This window comes from Triticum urartu, chromosome 1, assembly GCF_003073215.2.
Source record: "Triticum urartu cultivar G1812 chromosome 1, Tu2.1, whole genome shotgun sequence".
Classification (NCBI taxonomy): domain Eukaryota; kingdom Viridiplantae; phylum Streptophyta; class Magnoliopsida; order Poales; family Poaceae; genus Triticum; species Triticum urartu.
This window is the reverse complement of record NC_053022.1, coordinates 31,270,443-31,295,057: the sequence shown is the minus strand read 5'-3', so window position 1 is coordinate 31,295,057 and position 24,615 is coordinate 31,270,443. Positions and strand designations below refer to the sequence as shown.

Here is a 24,615-nt window from a genome sequence, read left to right as displayed (position 1 = left end):
CTTTAAAATAGAATATACCACATCCGAATCATAACAAGGACGAGGGCCGACGGGGATGGATACCAAAACCATGGCACTATGTATAACAAACAATGTACGTGTAAGATAATTATATGAGTAACTATATATCCAAATCACACAAACATCAATTTTTTATATAAAACATTCATGAACAAAAGGCTCACCACAAGGTGGTGCCGGCGACGGGACGGTGCGGGCGATCGACGGTGGTTACGACGGAGATTTAGAAGGCACTAAGTAAACCACACCTACATATGCAAACTAAGTGTTATTTTTTACCTCAAATTGCATATAAATCAAATACTAGCACATATAATTCCTCCCAAATTACTAAACTCACAAATTAATCACTATATAAAGCATTGCAAGAGCTAATCTAGCAATGAGAGATGAAAGGACAAAGTTGCTAACCTTTATGATCATTTGAATGGATGGGGGCCTTCAAATCTTGACAAATTTTGGGCAAAATGTGTGATGAGCTCGAGAGGAAGAGGAGAAGAACAGAGAGGAGAGGGGAAAGGGGAAGAACAAAGCGATCTCGGGTGGATGAAGTGTTTATGTAGGACGACCTTTAGTACCGGTTCATGACACGAACCGGTACTAAAGGTGCTGGAGGGGCCCCAGATTGACAACATCCTGCCACTACTCTCTTAAGTACCGGTTCGTGGAACGAACCGGTGCTAAAGGTTCACCACGAACCGGTACTAATGAGAGCTGCCCGGCTAGCCGTTGGAACCGACACTAATGGACACATTAGTGCCGGCTCAAATTCAATCCGGCACTAATGTGCTTCACATTTGACCCTTTTTCTAATAGTGAATAATCCTCTTCCTTTACTTTCTTTCCCTTCTTCTCCCGCGCCTCTGTCTCTGTCTCTGTCTCGTCTCACTTTTTACGGGGTGGCATGTGCAGATCTTCCCTGATATTCAAATCTTGCAAGTCTTTTCTTGCCTTCGGCCCATCCTTGGTCTTATCCGGCATGTTCATCAGTGTCGCGAGCAAGCTCTCAAGGACATTCTTACAGATATGTATTTGATCAAGGCAATGAGGTGTATCAAGTTTGTGCCACTACTCCAAGTCCCAGAACACAGACCTCGTCTTCCATACCTTTAGCAGTGGCTCTGGCGCCTTTTTCATCGTCTTTCCCGGTGCGTGGCACCGTTCCTAGTTTTTCAATACCTCATCGATTTTGGCGCCGCTCCGCTTACGTGGAATAGATCTCCATGGTTTCTCCACGGGTCGTCCGGTTCGAGCCATCTTCGAGGCCCCATGTACACGATTTTCCCAGACCCGCCATCTTTCCTTGACGTTAGCTGCTGAGACATCGTATCATCCATGCACCGCGTGCATCCGCAATATCCATGGAACACCTGGGCTGCGACATATCCATAACCGAAATAGTCGTGCACCGTCATGATCAGCGCGTCTCTCATGTAGAAATACTCGCCGTTGCTGGCGTCCCATGTCTTGGCCGTTGTGTTCCATAACGTGTCTAACTCCTCTTGAAGTAGCCCCAGATACAGATTAATATTATTTCCTGGTTGTTTCGGCCCTTGAATCAGCATGCTCATGTGAATGTACTTTGACTTCATGCACAACCTAGGGGGGGAGGTTGTACATCCATACAAACACGGGCCATGTGTTACGGTTGGTGTTCTTGTTGCCAAACGGATTCATGCCATCGGTACACGCGCCGAGCACAATGTTCCTTCCATCACATTTGAAATACCGATAGAAGTCGTTTAACGCTCTCCACTGGCTTCCATCCTTGACGTGTCTCAGCTTCGGATCATCTCCATCGTCGGGCTTCTTCCTCTCCGCATGCCAGCACATGAGCTTTGCTTCCTTGGGATCATACGAAATACCGCTGGAGACGAGGAGTGATCGGTAAGTACCATACAACTTTCTAGGGACTTTTCTTCCCGGCCTTCTTGTATCGAGAAGCATTGCACACCGGACAGCTTGTTTTTTCCGTGTGCTCCTTCCGATAAATTATGCAATCGTTGATGCATGCACGGTATCTAATGTGCGGTAGATCAAGAGGGCACACGATCTTCTTGGACTCATCCACACTAGTAGGACATAGATTCCCCGCGGGAAGAACATCCTTTAGGTACTTGAGATGCTCATCGAGGCTAGTGTCGGTCCATTTTTTTTAGCCATCGTATTTAGGAGTTGGAGCGTGAAACTCAAGCGGGTCACCTCAGGATTGCAACCATTATACAATGGAGTGTTCGAGTCTACCACCAGTTGCTGCAGCTTAGCCTCCTCTCTAGAAGCGGCTCTCTCAGTACTCGTCTCCTTGCGAAGCAGTGCTTGAACATGAGGGTGCCACACGATTGAACTTAGTATCGACGAACTCTATGGCGTGGAGTCCACTTTCTCTCCACCGCCATGTCTTGGCCCTTCTCCTCCGCCATGTCCGGGCCCTTCTCCGCCGCCATGTCCGGCCTCTTCCCTGCCGCCATTATCGATCAACTCTTCGTCTTGCCCCGTGTCGTCATTGCCTGCCCCGTAGGCGTCCTCAACATCATCATCCTCATCTTCAACTATCCACCGAGTATAGCCATCCATGAAACCAGTCATGAGCAGGTGCGCTTCGACACGACCATCATCACAGGGGTCGAGCCAAACTATTCCTTTGCATTTTCAACACGGACATAAAACCTCTGTCAGGTTATTATCTTTCATGTCCTGCACCGCCGACCGCAACCACCTGTCCACCATCCTTCCACTGACCATCATGAACGTCTGCACGGTAATAATAAACAAATTGATTATAAAAGTGCGTGCATGCATCAAAGTCATAGAAAAATTTGGCATGACCTTCACTAAAAATAGGACATATAGATCTAGAGTTTGCCCGGAATTCACCGAAACGGAAATAAATCGACATTTCGGCAAAACATAGGCAACTCAAAAGCACAATTTGGCGTGAACTCATGCCACACACACAATATCCATCATATCGCACACACATACACATATTTCAATTCTTGCAAAAGCATGAATTTTTAATCACCTATCTCGAGGTCGAGCACACACGGTGAGATGATGATGTAGGGAGATCAAAAGTGGACAAAGCTCTTCTTGACAAAGCTAGATCTAGTTAGGGGGCAAATATGTCACTTCACTAAATGCTACATCTACCTAGCTAGCTAATTTGGGAGGAGACAACTTCGACTAGTGGAGGGGGGAGGAAAAAGAGAAAGGATATGCATTAATGGAGGTGGTGTAGTTAGGTAGGAGTAATAAAGAGAGAGAAAGGTAGGTAGAAGAGGGAGTGTAATGGGGGAGAAGTATTGAGGAAGAAGCAAAGTGAGGGAGAGAGGAGGTGGGAGGTAGGGGAAAGTGAGGAAGAGAGGAGATGGGGGAGGGGAGGAGGGGAGGGGGAAAAGGTGGTATTATGCTGCGTCTTAGCAGTAGCGCGGGTCGTAAAACGCGCTACTGCTAAGAACATAGCAGCAGCAAGCTTTCTGCACACGCGCTACTGCTAAGCGGGGCCCGCCATGTGGCCAATTTCAAAATTAGCAGTAGGGACCGGAGTAAAAAGCGTGCTACTACTATTGCATTAGCAGTAGCGCGTGTCTCGGCACCGTGCTGCTTGTAAGCTTAGGTTGGTGGGTACTGTCGGTCGATTTTAGTAGCAGCGCGGTTTCGCCAGCACGCTCTACTGCTAATTGACTAGCAGTAGCGTCTATTTTGAACCCGCTCTACTGAAAATTAGCAGTAGTGCCTCTTTTTGTACCGCGCTGCTGCTAAGATTCTGTGTATAAGGTTTTCCCTAGTAGTTGTATGCTCATTACCATTAATATGAAAAGTGACCTTACTTTTATTGCAATTAATAACAGCCCCTGTAGTATTCAAGAAGGGTCTACCAAGGATAATCGACATGTTGTCGTCCTCGGGCATCTCAAGTATAACAAAGTCAGTCAAAATAGTAACATTAATTAGCAATAACAACGGGCACATCCTCACAGATACCGATAGGTATGGAAAATCATTTGTCAGCCATTTGCAAGGGTATCTCAGTAGGTGTGAGTTTATTCAAGTCAAATCTTTTATGTAATGAGAAAGGCATAACACTAACACCAGCTCCTAAATCACACAAAGTAGTTTTCACATGATTCTTTTTGATAGAGCAAGGTATAGTTGGTATTCCCGGATCTCCAAGTTTTTTAGGCACTCCATCTTTGAAAGTACAATTAGCAAGCATAGTGGAGATTTTAGCTTCCGGTATTTTTCTCTTATTAGTGATGATGTCTTTCATATACTTTGCATAAGGAGGCATTTTCAAGATATCAGTCAAGCGAGTACGCAAAAAGACCGGCCTCAACATTTCAGCAAAGCGTTCAAATTCTTCATCATCATTCTTTTTAGTTGACTTGGTTGGAAAAGGCGTAGGTTTTTTAACCCACGGTTCTCTTTCTTCACCGTGTTTTCTAGAAAAAAAATCTCTTTTATCATATCTTTTATTCTTAGGTTGTGGGTTATCAAGATCAACAGGTGGTTCTATCTCAACATCATTATCTGTTTCTTTTTCATTATTTAGTTAAGCATCCTCATGAACATTAGCATTATCTTTTCATTATCACTAGGTGGATGTTCATTACCAGACTGAGTTTCAACATCAGAGATAGAAATTTCATTTTCATTATCAGGAGGTTTCTCTATTTCAGGTTCACTAGAAGCATGCAAAGTCCTATCATTTTTCTTCTTCTTTTTCTTTTTGGAAGGACTAGGTGCACTAGTGTTAATTCTTTGTGAGTCTTGTTCAATTCTTTTTGGGTGTCCCTTAGGATACATTGGTTCCTGAGTCATTGTACCTCCTCTAGTTGCAACCCTAATAGCAAAGTCATGTATATTATTATTCATTTCATCAAGCAATTCTCTTTGTGATTTAGCAACTTGTTCTAGCTGAGTTTGTACCATAGAAGCATGTTTTCCAACAACTCTAACATCATTTGAAATTCTAAATAACAATTCACTCAAGCGAGCAATCATATCAGAATTGTATTTCAATTGTTTCATAACATTTCCATTGAAGTGATCTTGTTTTCTAATATAGTTTTCAAACTCATAAAGGCATTGACTAGAATGCATATTGTGAGGATTATCATTTTCATTGAATTTCATAAGAGAATTTACCTCCACCACCTTAGGCAGTGGTAGTGTATTAAGCCCATGTATTTCTTTAATAGGAGGTAAATTTTTAACATCCTCAGCCTTAATACCTTTTTTCTTCATAGATTTCTTTGCCTCTTGCATATTTTCGGGACTGAGATATAATATACCCCTTTTCTTCGAAGTGGGATTAGCCGGTGGTTCAGGATGAGTCCAATCATCATGATTTTTTAATATATTATTCAATAATTCTACGGCTTGAGCAATAGTTCGTTCCCTGAAAACACAACCAGCACAACTATCTAGGAAGTCTCTAGAAGCATCGTTTAGTCCATTACTAGTCATCAACCCGTGCATCTGCACGGGCTAGTGATTTTGAAAACAAATTATTAAAAACATAAACTTTCTATGATAATGTAGTAGGAATTAGAAATGTATGTTGATTTGAAATACAATTTTGAACATATCCTAACTCATCATTGATGACATGAATTAGAATAAATGAAAATAGCCACCATTGGACCATAAAGCTGGAAAATGAAAAATAGAACATTTCAAGGAACATTTATAAGGAACCATGTGGTCAACTAATTGAGAAGAAAGAATGACACATATTCTAGGTTATGAGGGTTTGAACCTAGCTAGTTTTATTGTACATATATTCCCCAAAAAATAGAATGGATTAATGCATAGTTAGTGTATATAGGGTATCATAAAATGGTAATTTCATTTCTATTCAACATGAAGGGAGTGGTCGTGAAATTATTGGCTCTAAATCTAAGACACAGTTTTTGCGGAAAGAGGAGCTTTGGCTCCTACACCAGGGATGGACACTGAAATCTAGAAAATATTAAAACGTGCAAAAACATTAACACTTCATCTTTTGCATCTTTGAGTCTTGAACATGCTTGTAGATCTTTTGTCCAAATAAATTTCTATGTCCCCAACAAAAGTAATTTGGGTGCTCTAAAAATAATTTTATATTGAAAGCTTTTTTAGTTTATTTTCATATGGGTCAAAATTTGTACTTATTCATGAAAATTTAATTTACTTACAACTCGAACATCTGAGTTGTGTGATATTTTAGTTCGTGGTTAGTTAGTTGAACTCCAGATATGTCTGTGCAAAAACCACATGCGAATCACTTGCCAACGTAGTCAAACTCCATATAGGCATCTAATAATCAGACTACCACTAATACCAAACACTGTCCACTAGATGAGCTGTTGGCTTTTCATGTATTCTAGCTTTTTAGGCAAGTGAAAATTGACATTAATTGTATGTAGAACTCCACATGACTTACAAATGGAAAAAAAGTAAGATTAGAAAAAATTATTTCTAAAATATGTAATAATTTCATTGTTAGGCATCTAGCGTTAAATAATGTTATCCCTTGGATCAATTTGTGAGGAAATTCTGTCATGCAAATTTAAATGCATAAGATATGTAAGAACATGACTGAACTTTATTAACGATGTATTTATCGGCGACATAGTTGTGTATATGAGAAATACAGTGCATATTTTGTATTGTCCTAACCTCGATGTTATAAATCCAAAGAAATACCATGTAGTTTAAACAATATTCATGCGTACAGGTAGATGAGGTTGGAGAAAACAGTAATCACCTTTTCTTTGCTCTATTCTAGTATTTGCTTGTACCTTTTGCAGTCAAAATAGGATATAATCTTATCTTAAAACTCTGCGACATATTGATCATAGCATCCCCACTTATAACACATTTTCTTAACTTTTTAGGACTAACTTTTGTTGTTTATTCCAAAAGATATGAATTGGACATACCTATATGTTCTATCAGGATGAAAGGATGACCTTTATTTTATTTTGGTGATATACAAAATATCCATCGAACTATTCTAGTCTTCTAGAGATAATACAAAAAAGATGACTTGTTTTCCTCTTCCGTTGAGATCCACTTTTTTACACTAATGTGAGGTAGACAACTTGGATTTGTAGTTCACTCATAGATGAAGAGTTTGAAAATATTGCACTGTAAGACATAGAAAATGCATAGGTACGCATACATTAGATCTATGGTAAACATACTCATGTATATAATATAATTTCCGTGCTTAATTCATAGACGTAGCTTATTTGTTTCCCCACTTAATCAGTCTAGAAAATAATGGATTTAATAGATGTATTCCACTCCTGCTATTTTTATAGGGTTTCATTCTGTTTCCTATAGGATCAAGCTAAACATAAACCATATCTTTATACATACAAATATCACACCGTGCGTGCCTTATATGCATGGTAAGCATCAGTAAACCTCTCTTAGCTTAGCACCCTCCAGCTAACCATATGATCCATGCTCTCAAAAGTTATATGAGCTCAACATCCATGCATCATGCGAAAAGAAGTAAATTAGGGATAATAATTTGTCCTAATATTCAAACATTAAGTCCAGTATGTATGTGTACATAATAGAACTGTATGAAGCCAATACCTGCTCCTGGAGACACGGGATGCAGCCAGGGCATGGATGACAAGCTCATCCAGCCACTATACTACCTCGGCGGCGGCTCTCGACTTGATTATCCTCTATTCCACTTCATTGCCTGGGCTTCCGTTAGCTAATACCTAACGCCATGCGCAGTGAGAGTCCTTTTTGCTACAGACCTTTGCCTATTATGGGAGAAGGAGAACTGCAGCAAACAGAGACTTCCAGCTCTCCTTTCACCATCATGATGATATATATTGCATGAGTGAATAGCACTTGGTAGGCAGAACAACCCAAGATATGGAGGCAGTACAATGCAAAGAACTTCAGGCTAGGTTAGAAATGACAGGAGCAATATGGATCAACCAAGTACTCACTGTGTCAGCAAGAAGAAACATTTATGCTGCATTGTTTCTGAAATATATAGTATGCATACAATGGAAAAAATGGTTCTGAGTTTCACTAAAGGAAACCATTCACTAATTATTTATTTCCCATTCGAGAAATGCAGTACATATGGTGGGGCTTCAGCCTAATATAATGTGGGAAGAAATATTTATTTAAAAGCTAGGAAATCATAGACCAATTTAGCAAAGATATCATGGTAAAGTTGGTAATATTGTAAGAATACTTTCATGATCCATGAGCATTAAACCTATTTGCAAAGAAAGATCAATACACTATCTTGGCATTCTTGTAGAATTGTATCTGAGAGGAACATTATTCCAACCTTGTAAAAAGAAAGAGGCCACTATGGCCGTTCGGGCCAAAACCATTTTGTGTACTAACAAATAAATCCAGATGATTCTTGATGTGACACCAAGTTTAACATGCGCACCTGCAACAAAAGAATATCATTTTGTACTTAAGTATAAACATTTCAAGTAGCACCATGTATATAGACAGATGTCACATTTGTCTATTAATCAATTGACCTCTCATCTGAAATAGAAAATCAGAGCTAACATGAATAACTTGTTGCACGAAATTAGGCAAGCATACCTCTATATAGAAGAAGACCAAAAATACAACTGACTCCATAACTAAACCTTTGATTATTTCATCGAATTGAATTAGCATTAAATGTGTCAACCAAAAGGACAACTGAGATGAATCTAACATACGAAAACTTGATAGCATTCATAATGTATGTACAAAGGTTCTCTTATTAATCATCCCATGCATGTAAGAGGAAGAGTTTGATTATTGAATCTGAAGCATACAACATGATATTTCATTTAATATATATCCCATTATATGAGAATGGAAGGACATGTATGCAACGTCATATTTTATGCTCAAAGATACAAATGGAGACTGAATTTTATGCACTCAGGATGCGTGTCTAGTAAAGACTGCACCTGTACGTATAACACATATATGACTATTATAACAACATACAGTTTAGTATCACTAGTCATCAACCCGTGCGACTGCACGGGCTACAAATATAGAAACCATATTTATACTCAATGAATGTATCTGAAAAATAGTTTTGTTGATTTATTTTGGCAATTGGAAATATGGTAAAATGCGATAGAGTACTGAAAATATTTTGTAACATGTAGTACTTTCTTCATGTATAGCAACTATCAGTATTGTTCATTCACTATAAGTTCCTAATTATGCCACTATATGTATCCTGTGGAAGTCAAGCTCTTTTGCTTATGTTTATAATTCTGATGTGCTTGTTGATAGCCCTAACTATATCAACAGGCATAGCAAGTGAAAATTATGAAAAGTTCAGCTTAAATTACATGTTGCTTTGACTACAAAATCTAAATTTACCTCATTAACTTTGAGCCCGGTAAACTATATATGTGAAAAATGGTAGTTGAGTCGAACACTGGCATAATTGAATTTCCTAGTGAACACTAACCATAAGATTTGTGTAGACCTTTTAACGAAGTTGACATGCAAAAATTTCTACCTGGATAGTATAGAAAACAAAGTTTGGTGTATTAGACACATGAAATACCTGTGGCACACTTGGAAATATTGCATTTTGGTATCCTATTTAATATATAGTCGAAAAACGTCCCACTCTGAAATTATACCAAGAGGAAAATCCTGACCAGTCAAAGGATTATGAAAAAAATATACAGATTAATTCCCAATATATTCTGCGAGACTACTTTCACAGTGCCAAAGAAAAGGGCATCATGAATCTCCTTGCATTATTCCTTCTTCCTTTAGACTGCTATAAATGTCTAAATCCATATAATGTGATATTAATTTATTCACTTACTCTTCTTTAACCATGTAGTACGCATCCACTCAAGCAGCCCCAAACTTGGTAAAAGCAACGAATTTGCATCATAATATATCAGAAACAATAGTGTTTAGCAACAGCAAGCAAGAGGACGATTAGGTTGCACTGCGGCTTAAAAGCAAGCAAACAATCTAAGTATATAACAAAATAGATATCTGCTACGTCTGAACATGTAGACTGAGATTCAAACGCTATAGAGAATACAATCAGGAGAGCTGGACCTGATTTATTGCATTGTACCCTAAACTGAGATTCAAGGCTAGAGAGGAATATGGTCAGGAGAGCTGCAGCTGGATTGCCATACATGACTTATTGAATGGTATCTGCTAAGTAAAGAATTATTGGAAATAAATCACGTACTACCAAAAGAGGGATCCTACAATGGGCCAACCCAATTTACTTAAGAGAGCACTCGGGGGAGGGGTACGTTTGTTCGACATCCGTCGACCTAAGTGGGGAATCGGATTCGCGCTCCAGCATGAACTACCCGAGAAAGTATTGGTGCACCGGAGCTTCTTGTGCTACCGGTGCACCGGACTACCTTAGCACATTTTCAAATGTTCGAAAAAATCTGAATTATTTTTAGCACATTCACATAGCAGTAATGTATTTTGTCACAAAAATTCAAATCAAAATTTGAAACATAGCTCAAGATACAAAAAGTGAAAAATTCAACACTGAATAGTACATAACACAAGTTGGGCTTTAGATTTGGCCCATTATCAGATCAATGTCACATTTGTCACTTTTGTATTTCAAGCAATGTTTCGAATTTTAATTTGAATTTTTGTGACAAAATAGATTAATTTTTTTCTCAATACACAATTTTTCCTTTGACTTTTGTTTAACATTTTTGAATGTGTAATCTTCGTCCTATGCACCGGTAGCACAAGAAGCTCCGATGCACCAGATACGTCCTCTGAACTACCCACCTCAGAGAGCATGCCCAATAAATGGGCCACACATACATGCCCAACTTGAGCACTACCCCATGATAAGAGCAAGATGCAAAGAACGCTCTGAAAATCAGTTTCTGAGCTCGGGCTCAGATGATCCCGAAATCTACACCATCAGCTCACATGAGGATCCGTGCCATTAATTGTATTTCACTGTCGTATTCCTATTTTCCCAGTCAACCGTTGTAGCGTAATTAATGCAACATCGCGTTATGATAGCGAGGCGGAACAGGCAGCAGACCGATGGATCGGCGTGTTATCTGACCCAGGCTGAGCCATCAACTCCACCGGTCTCCAAACGGCGAGTAGACAGACTGGCTTTAAATGCACCCACCCACCGTCTCGCCCTCCACATCCAGACGCACTCAAAAGAAAAATCCCCATTTCATACCTACTAGCAGCGACCATTGCGCTAGTCCTCCAAATCCAGTGAGACTCTGACCGCCATGTCCGACGCGTCTTCTTCACCCCTACATGTTTTTTCTGAGCTGGCCTAAGCCGTGCTAGCTGATTTCTGTTAGTACCATAGTACTTGTAGGTTACAAATCTAATATGTATGTAGCTTCATCCTTCAGTCAACACTCGCATCTGAGTAATACACTCATTATTCATGGACATTCTTCATGGTAGAACACCACTTCTCCCAGGCCATCCAACCTGCCGTATTTGTAGTACATCTTGAAATTCCGTTATCAACTAACGTCCTCCTAACCATCACATTTGCAAACTTGGTCAGTTGAATAAACAGAGCAATACCTTTGGAATTACATAAACCTTTGTCAGTTCAGACATGATTTTTTTGTTCTCCTGATGGAAGACCTAGACTGCTTGCTAGGCACACAAAATTTGCCGACACCACTCATCCTACTTGAAATTTTTTGGGCTCTCCAAAAGGTTAGTTTTGCTATATAAACACGGTCGCCCATGTCATGTAGGTAAAGCAAGTCACCAGAAATAGATGCAACCCCAGCAAATGTAGACACATGGTCATTTCGTCTCACAACATAACCAGTTTTCACTTAGTCTAATTAGGTTCCCACCTGGGAAAATATGACATGACTATAGTTTTCCCAAAATACAAGATGGTAGGGATTGTGCCGCAAAATGACCCCACTACTTAGTCGGGTTAATCCAACTGCCTAGCACACGCACAGCCAAAAGATACACCTACTACTATCTTCCACTTCAGTCAACGATCACATCATACAGAAACTCTGGGATAGCTCCTTTGTTCCCTTTCATTGTCACTATCTCGTAAGCAATCTTCTTCCGCAAATGCTTAGTCTGTCCCTGTCACAAGCCAAAAATGGGGAAACGCTCTCACTGCGTTGTATGCTCGTCATCTTGGCACAGAAAAAACCCTTGAAATATGGTTTTGCCCACCTTTCTGATGTCGTATATTTGGGTCATGTAGGGGTGCTTTCTCAGATCGTACTTATCTAACAGCGTAGCCAACGCCGTCTCAAACTCATCTTCAGTTAGCATGTGGTTCACAACCTCATGGAACTCAGCCTGGAACTCACTCTTCTTCGTGTACAGAGGGCCCAATGTCTCCTTCGTTTTCTTCAGCACATGCCATTTTTGCACCACCTATGCACGATGCCCGGATAAACTTTGCTGATTGCCACCTCCAAAAGTAGTGATCTCATCAACAGCCTCTTGTTTGGTCATCACCTAAATTTGCGTCATATCGTTGTTAGTGTCATTTGCATATTGTAAACTCATAGCTGATGCAACTTAGCAGCTCATGCATGCACTCAATGAACCATTAACTTATAACCCATGAAAAAATGAACGAATTATAATATGAAAGCCTCGCTTTATGACCAGTTTCCCAGCTTCTGAGTTCATGAAGTTATGAGGTGGAGAATTATCTTGTTTCTAATAGATAATACTTATCCAACAAATTAAGGGGGTTCTACTGTGAGCACCTTTGTATCATATTCATCTTTTGGTTTCTTAATCTTGGAGATTTGGGAACTACCACATGATCTCAGATGGACTAAAATATGTTTGCGGAAAAGAAAACTAAAACACATAAATGCATGATAGAACACCAGCAAGATCTGCATATAAAAGCACATGCTTTAAGTGCCAAACGTTGGAATGATCAAATATATGTTTGACATACCTTCTCCACTGCAAGAATATATAGACAAATTAAGCTGCACTCCAGTTTCCATCATCGCTGAAGATCACAGAAATAAGTAGTCTGAGAACATAACTAAAGTACTAAACATGCCCAAATTTCTGCAGGTACACCTAAACTAAACCCAAAAGAATCATCGGCTCGTACCACACGAAGTCCAGGAACACAACATGGAACAACACTTTGACGATAATTATTAAAGTACTGGATTTGAAGTAAGAAAGTTTATGAGAAACATGTCCACAATTAATGCCTACAGAAAATGTAATACTTGCAAGAACCTAAGAGGAAAAACCAACATCAATTTGCCACATCTGCACCAACCCGTCTCTGCAATTCCACACGAATTTGTAATTGCCGTATTACAAATTACACCATAGAATCCTAATATTGTCTTGCTCATCAAGTGTCCATACTTCTTCTCATTTCATGTACGGACATCAACAACCTTTCATAGAATCCAGGAAGTTTTTTTCTATTTTTGCACAACAAGTTCAAATTCTATTGTAGAAAAGAAAAGAAACCACACATATGTCTTTTCCCTTGAAACTGAATGAACCGCAACACCAGCACAAAGATCCTTGTTATCAAAATTCCCAAATCAGCAAAAGGAAAATAAACATCATAATTTCACTACCTGTACAACTGTAGTTGAAACATACGGAAAGCAATAGTTTTTTTCTCTTTTTTTTACATCCTATCCAGGCTAAACCAGATGTTATTTTTAAGGAGGCCACTTCAGATTCCACATTGAATTTGCAGGTCCTTCCATAGCAAAAACACCATGCAAATATGGACTTCCGTGAGTATTATTTCGTGCTTTTAGAAACCCTACCCGTGCTTTGCTCTAAAACTATGTTTTCTTTGGTGTTTAGAACAAGCCTCTTATCCGAAAAGTTACCCTTCTCTATGTCCTGGCCTCGATGCGGCTTTATACATGTCTCAGTCCTACCTCCTTTCTTCTTTGAAGGAGTGTGGCAATCCAAAACCTATTCTAGCTTCAAGGTTTGTGCTTTAAAACAGAAGACTTTGAATTTTTTGTCCACAGTTTTTTGTATTCTAGTGTATATCAGTATTAATAGAGACACTATTCTCGTATCAATTCACTACACTCATTATGGCTAGCTTAATTTTCTTTTGGCGGTTGTGTACCAGGTGAAAGGCAATATCATTGAAGCACTCCTGACGTGCAGAGTAAGCCGAAAGCTGCAGTTGGTATGGCAATCTGAATTTTTGCAAATGCACACATTCAGTATACTAGAATCTCAACACTAATAGCAGTGTACTTTCTGCCATTCTGCCAATAAGGATCGGCTGCCAACGACTAATCTATCTAGATCGGATTCTCAGTTTCTAAACGATTTTTGCTACCTAAACTGATTTTGGATAGTCAAAAGGATCAACATATAGTTAATCAGCGGCATGGGCTTTAGGTTCACACCTTTTTGTCCAACCTGGGGCCTCTGGGTTGACTCTGTTACTTGACTGTGCCGACCTAGTTGGAGATGAATTTGGAAGACGGCGGCCTCCACCTCGTGCCTTTTCAGGTCCTCCGTCGCTGACCCATTGACCTCAACTAAACAAGGCATCTGAGTCTTCAGGATTGCTACGGTTGGCTTCTCTTGTGGGCAACAAGACCAGAGGAACCGGATCTGGGTGTTTAATGTTGTCCCCGAACTCCTCCCTCAGCGGGAACCTGAGGGAAGGAAGGTAGTGGCCGACGGCCAGGCCCCATTATTAGCAACCTCATTCAGTTATGGTAGATTGTAAAACAAATACCGCGAAATACTCAGATCTTTAGGTACTAACCTATCCACGGCAACGAGCAGAAACTCGAGACCAGCATCCTCCATTTTTCCTTGGCCGCAGGTGGCCGAGACTAGCGCCGCCGCCACCAGCTGCTCGCTTGTAGAGGAAAGGGCATAAATGTGTTCTTGGGGAAAAGGGAACAGAGGTGTCCACGATAACAAACGGCTCAGCTTTTCCGTAACGTCCTGTACTCGTTATCTGATCCGTGGCTCGGGTAGGAATTGCGACGTTCTGGTCCACGGACCAGGACGGCCGCGCGCGCCCACCGTCCCACACATACGGTTCGGCCCCACGGATGCACCACTGTTCCATACAGTATATCCCCGTACGTTCTTTTTTCTCTAGCGCCTGTCAGACGCGTCAGACAGCTTTATTCGGATCCTGAGTCAGCAATGGACGCCACAGATATCGGGAGCAGCTGGCCTCGGGCACCAAATCGCCCTGTCCAGAACGCTATCCTTAAAATAGAAAAGCGGGCTGCAAGTAAATCTGTATCCATCGGCACAAAGCATCGCCGACAAGCTCAAGCTGTGAAGATGATATATAATATGTTTGTTCGATCTGTGTATGGTGGACATGTGATCTGTTTATCACACCATCAAATCTGAAGTGATTCGATATATTTCCATTGAATTTTTATGTTTATATTTTGCACTCATTACTCGATTTTTCGGAGGGCTCTAAAACTTCTACTCATAGCTTATCGTCAAAAGCACTAGCTACACATATAAACATAAAAACCATTGCATGCATGCACCCATATCTTCTATATCTAAATAGGGACACCCCACTAGGAGGGGGACTTTTGGTTCCTGGGTACATATGTACCCTACATGCAAAAAAAATTAGTAATTCAACAAAAAGTCAAAATTTTCTAAAAAATATTTTTGATAAGAACTTGACCTTCCATTGTACTAGTGAGAAAAGTGATAAAAACATAAAATTCCTCTTTGACTTCTTTTCAAAAAAGACAAATTTCCGGTTAAAATAGCGTGAATAGTGACCTACAATAGGCAATAATTTTTTTTCTTTTTTGCTGTGAAGTCAACATAGTTTTCTTTTTTGTGAAAATGTGTATACTAGTGCGCAAGTAAGTCAACTTTATTCTAAAAATAGTTTCTTAACTATTTTGACTTTTTGTTTAACTATTAAAAATAAATCCCCATATAGGGTACATATGTACCCAGGAACCATCGGGTATTTCCCCATCCCACTAGCTGATTTTTCTGGCTTCTCATGAAGCCACATCACCCAAATTGTTTTAGCCATTGATGCAGTATCTCTCGACAGCCCGCAACCGTCTAATTAGGAATTGATAAAATTTACAAAAGTTGCCACCGCTAAGTGGAAATAACGCTTCGTTCCTTCTCTCATTTGTTCTTTCTTCTCGGACTGAACCTAACATACACACTAGAGCCATTCATCTTGTGCGGGGAGAAAAAAAGCATTCATCATTCCCGACAGCTCATCCTGGCCCATGGTTTCCTCAACCTACCGCGTGTGATAGCACACAAACTACAACGATTCCCCAGGCGGCTGCCGTCACTCCCCTGCGTCGTTCCTCTCGATAGTGTGCCCGATCGCTCCCCATGGCCGGCCTAGCTCCTTTCTTCGATCTCCTTCTTTACTGGACAATATCTTGTGTGCTCTGGTGGAATGGGTTCGCCACAAATAGTAGAACAAATTCTATGTTTAAGTTCACGCGATCCATGGCCTATATTGTTCAATATGGTTGGATTTGCAGTATGCCTGTGCCGAAGGTTGAAGACGACCCATTATTATTTTTTTTGAAGGCTGCGGCCGCACGATTTAGTCAAACCAACCGATAGGCTGATTTTGCATGTCGGCTTCCAACCCAATAGTGTTTTTCAGAACAAGCCCAATAGTGTTTTTCAGAACAACCCTCTCGACTGGCCTTGCTAGCCCAATTAAAAGGCAGGCCTGTAACTTGCTTAGGCCCTGTTTGGTTCATAAGTCCTAGGACTTTTTTTAGTCCCAACTTATAAGTCCCAAGTCCCTAAAAAGTTCCTACATGTTTGGTTCCTGGGACTTAATATGGACTAAAAGACCATATTACAACTATAAGTCCCTCCTTGAGAGTCTTATTTTATAAGTCCTAAATGCCCACTTTAAGTCCCTATAAGTCTCTCATGTTTGGTTTAGATGGGACTTATAGGGACTTTTTTAAGTCCCTAAACCAATAAGTCCCTGGAAACAAACACCCTCAGTTGGTCCTGTTAGCCCATGTATCTGCGGCTTCATCTTCTCTTCTACTCACCGCCGCCGCTCTCTCTTCTACTCGCCGCCGCCGCTTTCTCTTCTATACTCACCGCCTTGAAACGGCAGCCACTACTACGCATGAAACGGCAACATTCAACGCAGATCATTACTCCGCCCTCCATTACCCCGCCGCTCTCTCTTCCACTCGCCGCTACCTTTGTCTATAAAAAGACGTCCTCAAGCACGCACATCGCAACGAGTAGGATGGGCGCATTGAAAACCCCTCCCATCCCGCCGCCGTCACCGGCGTTCATCAATACTGACGGGACGTCTTATTAGTTTCTGCCATGCCATTGTCTTTCTCCAGACTCCAGAGTGGGGAGACGTACTGGACTGGACTTCCGGCGGCTGCCGGCGACTGGCGTGATGCCGATCCCCTTCTTCCCCTCTTCTTCTCCTTCCTCTCCTCCACCCCACCTTCTTCCCTAGCTGATCCACTCTTCCCTGCTCTGTCGCTACTTCTATCTCTGTTTCCTTTCTCTCAGATCCCTTTCCTTTCCCCTTGTTCCTGCCGGATTCAAGCCGGAGGCGATCTTTCTGACCGGATCTGATGCGGCGTCGTTCGATCCGACCGGATCCAGGGCTTCCTTGTCTCCTCCGCAGAGTGCATCCCCAGCCTTTGCTGTTCTTTCTACCTTTCCCGTCTTCCACTCCTCCAATCCCCTTGTTTTTGTTTTCTGTTCCTCTCAACTTGTCCCACTTATAATCTTCGATTCAAGTTTCCCAAAACTTGTTTTGCTGGATCTGCTTTTGCGCAATCTTTTTGTCTGGTTTAAGCCCTCTCTCTCGCGCAGGGGTCAGCAGTGCATCGTCCTTAAGGATCTTGGGTGCCATGAAAGCTATAGCGTGGAATTGCCAAGGCATGGGCCGGAGCCTCAGCAATGATCGTATGCTATTTCTGGCTAATCTGATCCGTTCTACTAAAGCGCAAGTAACTTTTGTTTCTGAAATAAAATCTTCTAAAGTGCGATCAATTGATCTGGTTAATAGATTTGATGTTGCCAACAGTTTTGTTGTTCCTTCGAGAGGGGCCTCTGGAGGGCTCTGGCTAATGTGGAATGATGATCTCAAAGTCACTATTCATACTGCTTCCTTCCACTATATATTAGCTAATGTACTTCATGTAACCACTGGTGTCCAATTTTGTTTGGTCTGTATATATGGTGATCCCTATCATAGACAAACTACTGCCATTTGGAGTGAGATTTCAACTTTTGTGTATGATAATCTGGGTCTGCCCATGATGTGTATGGGAGACCTTAATGACATCTTGTACGATACGGATGGTTGTAACGGCAATGTTAACTATTATCGTATGAATGTTTTCCGCTCTCTTGTTAAAAATTGTGGATTCTATGATATAGGTTTTAGTGGTCCTGCGTATACTTGGCTTAGTAAACAACACACTTCGAAACCTATTTATAGACGCCTTGATCGCTGCTTGGTTAATTCTGAATGGTGCATGCATTATCCTAATACTAAAGTCCTCAACTTGCCTATTATTCTTAGTGATCATGCCCCCATTCTAGTGTCTACTGAAGGTACTTTTGTTAAACCTAAGCAAACATTTAAGTTTGAAAATTGGTGGCTGCTGGAGAAAGATTTCGCTAGTTTTGCTAAATCTGCATGGAATAATTGCTCAGTTCACTCCTTTGCAGCCAAAACCTCTTATTTGGCAGGTTCCTTAAAGATGTGGTGCAAGAAAAAAAAAGCCTCTCCAGCAGGATCTTCTTGACCTAGAATCGAAGATTAATCAAATTCAACAACTTCCTTTGCAACCGCAGAATCATGCATTGGAAAGTTCTCTTATTTTTAGGTATGAGCAAACTCTTTGTAAGCTTAACCAATTCTATAAGCAGAGAAGTAAGAAAGGTTGGGCTACTGCTGGAGATCGTAATACTAAATTTTTCCATCAAGCGGTGGTTAAACGTAGGAAGAGGAATACTATTTGTTCTGTTAAGGATGAGAATGATATGATCCATTTCAAACCTAGTGCTATCACTGACACTTTTGTTAATTATTTTCGTTATATTTTCTCATCTCCCGATAATAATGCTGATAGGCCTTATCTTGATACACATTGGCCTAGTGACTCTCTGGATCCTACCTATGCTCTTCCTGATAAACATGAGGTTTTACAGATTCTCAAAGAAATGAAATTGAATGCTTCTCCAGGGCCAGATGGGTTTAATGTTGAATTTTATTTGGCGGCCTGGGACTGGATAGGAGATGAAGTCACTCAACTTATCATTAACTTTTACACTACTGGTATTTTGCCTCCACATATTAATGACACTAACATTGCTCTTATTCCGAAAAAGCTTGTGCCTCAAGTTCCCATGGACTATCGCCCTATATATTAGCCTTTGTAATGTTGCTTACAAAATCATTGCGAAGTCGCTTGCTAATAGGATCAAGCCTCATCTTCCTGATTATATTGATCCTGCTCAACAAGCTTTCATTGAGGGTAGACGTATTAGTGATAACATCATTATTGCCCAGGAGATTGGCCACTCTTTCTCTCTTAAATCTTGGAAACACAGTGCTTTCATGCTTAAGATAGATCTAGCCAAAGCTTTTGATCGTCTAGAATGGAATTTTATTGTGTCTGCTCTTGCTCGTAAAGGGCTGCATGGTCACTTCATTAATTTAATTCATGCATGTGTTTCTTCTCCTACGTTCTCTGTGCTGATTAATGGACAACCCTCTCACAAGTTTAGGAGCTTTCGAGGTATTCGTCAGGGCTGTCCGATGTCTCCTTTTTTGCTTGTTATTGCCATCAATGAATTATCTATTGCTCTGAACGAAGCTCTTGCTGCTCATCATTTGCAGGGTATTTCGCTTGGACCAAATTGCCCTTCTATCCACTCTTTGTTATTTGCAGATGACTTGTTGGTTTGTGGGAAAGCCAGTCTTCAAGAAGCTCGTACTATGGCTCATCTTATTAATCATTTTTGTTCTATCTCAGGTCAAACTCCAAATTGGGCCAAATCAGCCATTCTTTTCAGTTCTCATGTTCCTCAAGCTATGATGCAGGATATTAAGCAGATTTTCCCTGTTTCTAATCTGGATAGCAATTTCACTCATCTTGGTCATCCACTTGTTCTTCCTGCAAAAAGAAGAGCTGCTGCATATAACTTTGTTCTAGACAAATTTCTGAATAAGTTGCCCATTTATAAAGCTAACATGCTTTCTCATGCTGCCAGACTTGAATTGATTCGCTCAGTTTTCTCGACTATCCCTGTCTATTACATGGCTAATATCTTGTTTACGAAGAAATTCATTGCTAAGCTTACTGCTGTTATTAGGAATTTTTGGTGGACAGGTGTTCGAGAAAATGACTCAAAAAAGAGTCTTTGCCTTAGAGCATGGAAGGACATTTGCAATTCAAAAGATGAAGGTGGCTTAGGTGTCAGAAATTTAAAAGATATTAATGAGAGTCTTCTTATTTCTGCTGCCTAGAGGTTAGCCAAGTTCCCTTCTTCTCATTTGCATCTTGTGCTTAAGGCTAAGTACTTTCATGATGCTTCTATCTGGACAGCTACTGCTATTTCTCCCAAATCAGCTTTCTGGGCCTCTATTTTGAAATTGTTGCCTAAACTTAAAGCTCATTCTTTTTATCAGTTATCTCAAGGTAATATTTCAATTTGGAGCACACCTTGGTGCACTCTTTGGAGCTCGGTTCATGATCATCTTATTGCTCAACAACCTGGCTTTATATATCCTTCTTTAGTTAAAGATCTTTGGCTTCCAGGTCAAAAAAGTTGGAATCATGATCTTGTTTTCTCCCTTTTCCAGCAACCTTTGGCCTCTCTCATTGTTCAAACTGAAATTATTGATGACAAAAGTCCAGACTTGCTTTGTTGGGATCTTACCCCTAATGGAATTTGTTCTTCTAAATCTGCATATAAACTCTGTTTACAGGAGATTCATGCTAATCCCAGAAATGCGCCTGCTACTCTTCCTTTGGATTTGTTAGATTTTCTCAAATTAATTTGGAAACAGAAGGATTTGCTTCCTAGGATCAAAACTTTCGCCTGGAGATTACTTAGAAAGGCCTTGCCTACGGGTTTGCGAGCTGGTCGTTTTTCCATTCATATTTCTAAAAATTGTTGTCGTTGTGGCCAGCAAGAGGATGAGTTCCATCTATTTTTTCTGTGTAACTTTTCCCGTGCGGCTTGGTTTTCCTCTCCTTGGTTCCTTCGATCGGATGCTTTAATTCAGGGCCATTCCACTATGCATTCTGTTCTTTTTGACTTGCTTCGTATGGGACATCCTCATGGTTCTATTTCTAGTGTTTTAAATTTTTTGTGGTGTCTCTGGAAGGTTAGAAATGATTTTCTCTTTGATAGAAAAAAGGCTCTTCCCCACCAAGTTCATATTGCAGCTCTTGCTTTAGCTTCTGATTGTTATGATAATCTTCCATGTTTACCTTCGAAGCAGGATCAAGCTCATAATCAATTGCCTCCTAATCAGCTCCCTATGCAAGGTAGAACGCTTAAGACAGATCTGTTAATTGTTGGCCCTAAGATCTATTCTGATGCTGCTTATAGGACCAAGAAAGTTCCAGGTTTGTTGCAAGGAGAGGTTGCTACAGGTGTGGGAGTGTACATCTCTATGCCCTTCAACCAAAAGGAAATTAATGTGCAAGTTCAAGCTTCGGCTTCTCCTACTTCTACTCCTCTGCAAGCTGAAGCATTGGCTCTTTCTTTTGCTGCTCATCTTGCTTCTCAACTCAATATTGCGCAGCCCACTTTTCTTTTGGATTGTCTTGCTTTAGCTTTGGCTGTTGCCTCAGGTAATATTTGTGATTCTGCCACCCCTTGGAATATTAGAAAGTCTTTGGCTAGCTTTTTCAAATGTACATCTAATTTGCAACCGCGCGTGTTTCATATTTCTAGAGAAATCAATGGTATTGCTCACAATCTTGCGCAACAGGTTTTTCGTTCTGATGGGCACACTCAACTCTCTTGTTTTGCTGCTACTCATTCTCAAGTTTCTTGTCCTGTGTTGCCCCTTCTTTCAAATCCAGATTCAGGGTTTTAGAATTCATACTATACATTGCTACTAACAACCTTGTTGTGCATGGATCTTCTGCTTCTATTCACAGTGTTGCTGTGCTGGCTTCTATACTCTCTCTCTCTCTCTTTCAGGATGCGCCTTTGCCAGATTAAGGATGGTCTTCTTCAACCTGCTGGTTTCTCACAGGAAAAGGAATCCTCTTCCATGTTGTGCATTTTGCAGAGTTTGCCAAGCTGAGGCCAGTTGACGTCTTAAGCTCTGCAGGATTAAATTTAGAGGCTTGTATTACACCTGCCTTTGGGTGCTTCAGTACACTTTCAAGTCATCTTTGTTTGGCACACTTGTTGTTTTAGGCTGTCTGTTGTCTGTCTTTCTGTTCTTCTGATCATGGTGTTCATCAGTTGGGGTTTCCCTCTCTGTCTTCCAGGATAGTTCCTCGGCTCATATAGCCTTAGACTCTGCTTCTCTTTCTTTCAATTTCTTGGCAGGTCTATGTAATGCTTGATGTACTCTGTCAATGAGCTGAATGAAATTGGCACCTGTTGGTGCCTTCTCTTGTTCAAAAAAAAAAGCACGCACAATTCCTCGCGTCCTACACTTAGTCTCCAGCCCTCCGATCTGACATATGCAGCTTTTTGAAGAAGACGAAGGGAGAATAGTAGTTCGTGTTTTTTTTACCTGAATCAGTACCTCTGCCTACCGGATCAACTTCCCCGGAAAGAGGTCAGGGGTAAGATTTGTTTTGCACACTATTGAAGAGTATCATGAAATTAGTCACGCACTGTCCAGCGTTTGTAGCAGCTTAGATTAGCAAACCAGTTTTATTCTGTAGCAAACTGATTTCCTCCCTTGCATGCTATGAGCAGTATACTCTGTAGAAAACTGATTTTTTTTCTTGTTCTTGCATGTTGTTCAAGAGGCTATTTGTCATTCATGATAAAAACACAACCAAATATCATGTGAAGGTATGCCTCCTCCTTGCGAAGCTGCTACCGAAAAAACCAAGTAATAATTTTAAAACTCTCCACATAAATCAGTCGGTTCAGATTCAACATGAAATTCAAATGGTGTTCATTTACGCAGGTACTCTTTAGCTAAAGGGGGGTCACTGACTTTACAGGTGATGAAACCGCCAACAAAGAGAGGTATGAACAAATAACAATACTCTTATTTGCCATGGAATTTCTCACTGATGAAATATCTACAGCCAAAAAGAGTTAGATCTTGAGGCTACATGACTTAATCTTCAGGTTGTTAAAAGGCATACACGAGTATGTGTGACATCTCATATCACATGCCAAAATTCCAAATATAGGATTCACCATCCTAACTTTTTATCCTTAAACAGCATTGTGGACAACAATGTGACGGCGAACAACTAAGAAGGACGGGAGGATAACAACAACAAATAAACGGCACTGTCAGTTTCATGTCCAAACGTAAGTATCCAAAAGTCATGAAATGAAAGTACCCAAAAGTTATAATTCTCTCTACTAGCCTGATTACACGAGGATAACCGTATCACAGTGCTCTTTTTTTTTCTAAAGCATGCAGGACATAGTCAAGCACACATGCAAGCAGCAACGAACTACACTGCCTTCTATTTAAATTGTTATATTGTGGCTTAAATTGTAATCCAGTCAAGCTCGCATTAGTACTACTTCAGGATGATCCTATGTATGTACTTATGCAACTATATGTGTGTTGAACTACAGTGCCTTCTTTTAAATTAGTTATAGTGTGGCACCCAGTCGAACTTCCATTAGTAATTACCTGATGATCCTATGCATGCATGTAGTGAGATATGGATTCACCTTATGCAACTGTGAAAATCTGAGTTGTGAAGTATATATGGGCTGCTATCCACTGTATTGAGATGATTATGTAGATTTGTTGTCAATATATAATATTTTCCTACTACATTTGCAAATTGTACAAAAATAAATATTGGCCATGTCAAAATTTCCAATGAAATTGCTTCCAAAATCTTATATCCAATCAACAGAAGTTATCAACATATTACACTAAGCCTCAAGGCAAGGCAACATGAAAGTTAACCTCATCGGGATTGCAATAAAGGTTAATGAAAGTAAAAATGAAAGTTAACCTCTCACCGCATCATCAAATAAAGAAAAACTTAGCATCAGCATTAATCCAAGGGCTTATATATAACATGCAAGAAATATACACTTAGTAGAGAATTTACCATGTGCTTATCTGGATTGCAATAAAGGTTAATGACAGTAAAAGTGGAAGTTAACTTCTCTCTAGATCAACACATAAAGAAAATGTGTTTGCCCATCGTGTTCATAAAAATAACTCATTATTTCTAAAACCATTAATTCGAGATATACATCAGATGTGCACTTCTACTTATTCAATTTGGAAACGTCACATGACGAACAGAGTTTCACTTACTTCAAACAAAACATTCACATGCATGGTAATAGCAATCAATTTGTATAATGACAGTTGAGCTTATGATTATGAAACCCACCGAAGATCTTCTTGATGCGAGG

General features: G+C 40.3%; 1 protein-coding gene and 1 long non-coding RNA gene across 2 annotated transcripts; one reads left to right on the top strand and one right to left on the bottom strand.

The window, feature by feature from the left end:
- Nucleotides 1–11,826: 11,826 nt before the first annotated feature.
- On the bottom strand, nucleotides 11,827–14,975 carry LOC125544667. Its single transcript, XR_007299595.1, has 4 exons — nucleotides 14,795–14,975; nucleotides 14,427–14,681; nucleotides 12,968–13,024; nucleotides 11,827–12,510 (listed from the first exon to the last, which is right to left on the bottom strand). It is a non-coding gene; the product is annotated as an uncharacterized LOC125544667 (long non-coding RNA).
- A 6,181-nt stretch (nucleotides 14,976–21,156) lies between these two features.
- On the top strand, nucleotides 21,157–22,528 carry LOC125546405. Its single transcript, XM_048710701.1, has 2 exons — nucleotides 21,157–21,872; nucleotides 22,228–22,528. The coding sequence occupies exons 1-2, from the start codon at nucleotides 21,311–21,313 to the stop codon at nucleotides 22,341–22,343; spliced, it is 678 nt and encodes a 225-aa protein (XP_048566658.1). The 5' UTR covers nucleotides 21,157–21,310; the 3' UTR covers nucleotides 22,344–22,528.
- Nucleotides 22,529–24,615: the final 2,087 nt, after the last annotated feature.

What these genes read in the sequence shown, in the direction of transcription:
- LOC125546405 (XM_048710701.1), top strand. Translation starts at nt 21,311, where the DNA reads ATGCATTCTGTTCTTTTTGACTTGCTTCGTATGGGACATCCTCATGGT. An exon ending in AGCTTTGGCTGTTGCCTCAG is followed by an intron (nt 21,873 to 22,227) that starts GTAATATTTGTG and finishes TCTCTCTTTCAG; the next exon opens with GATGCGCCTTTGCCAGATTA.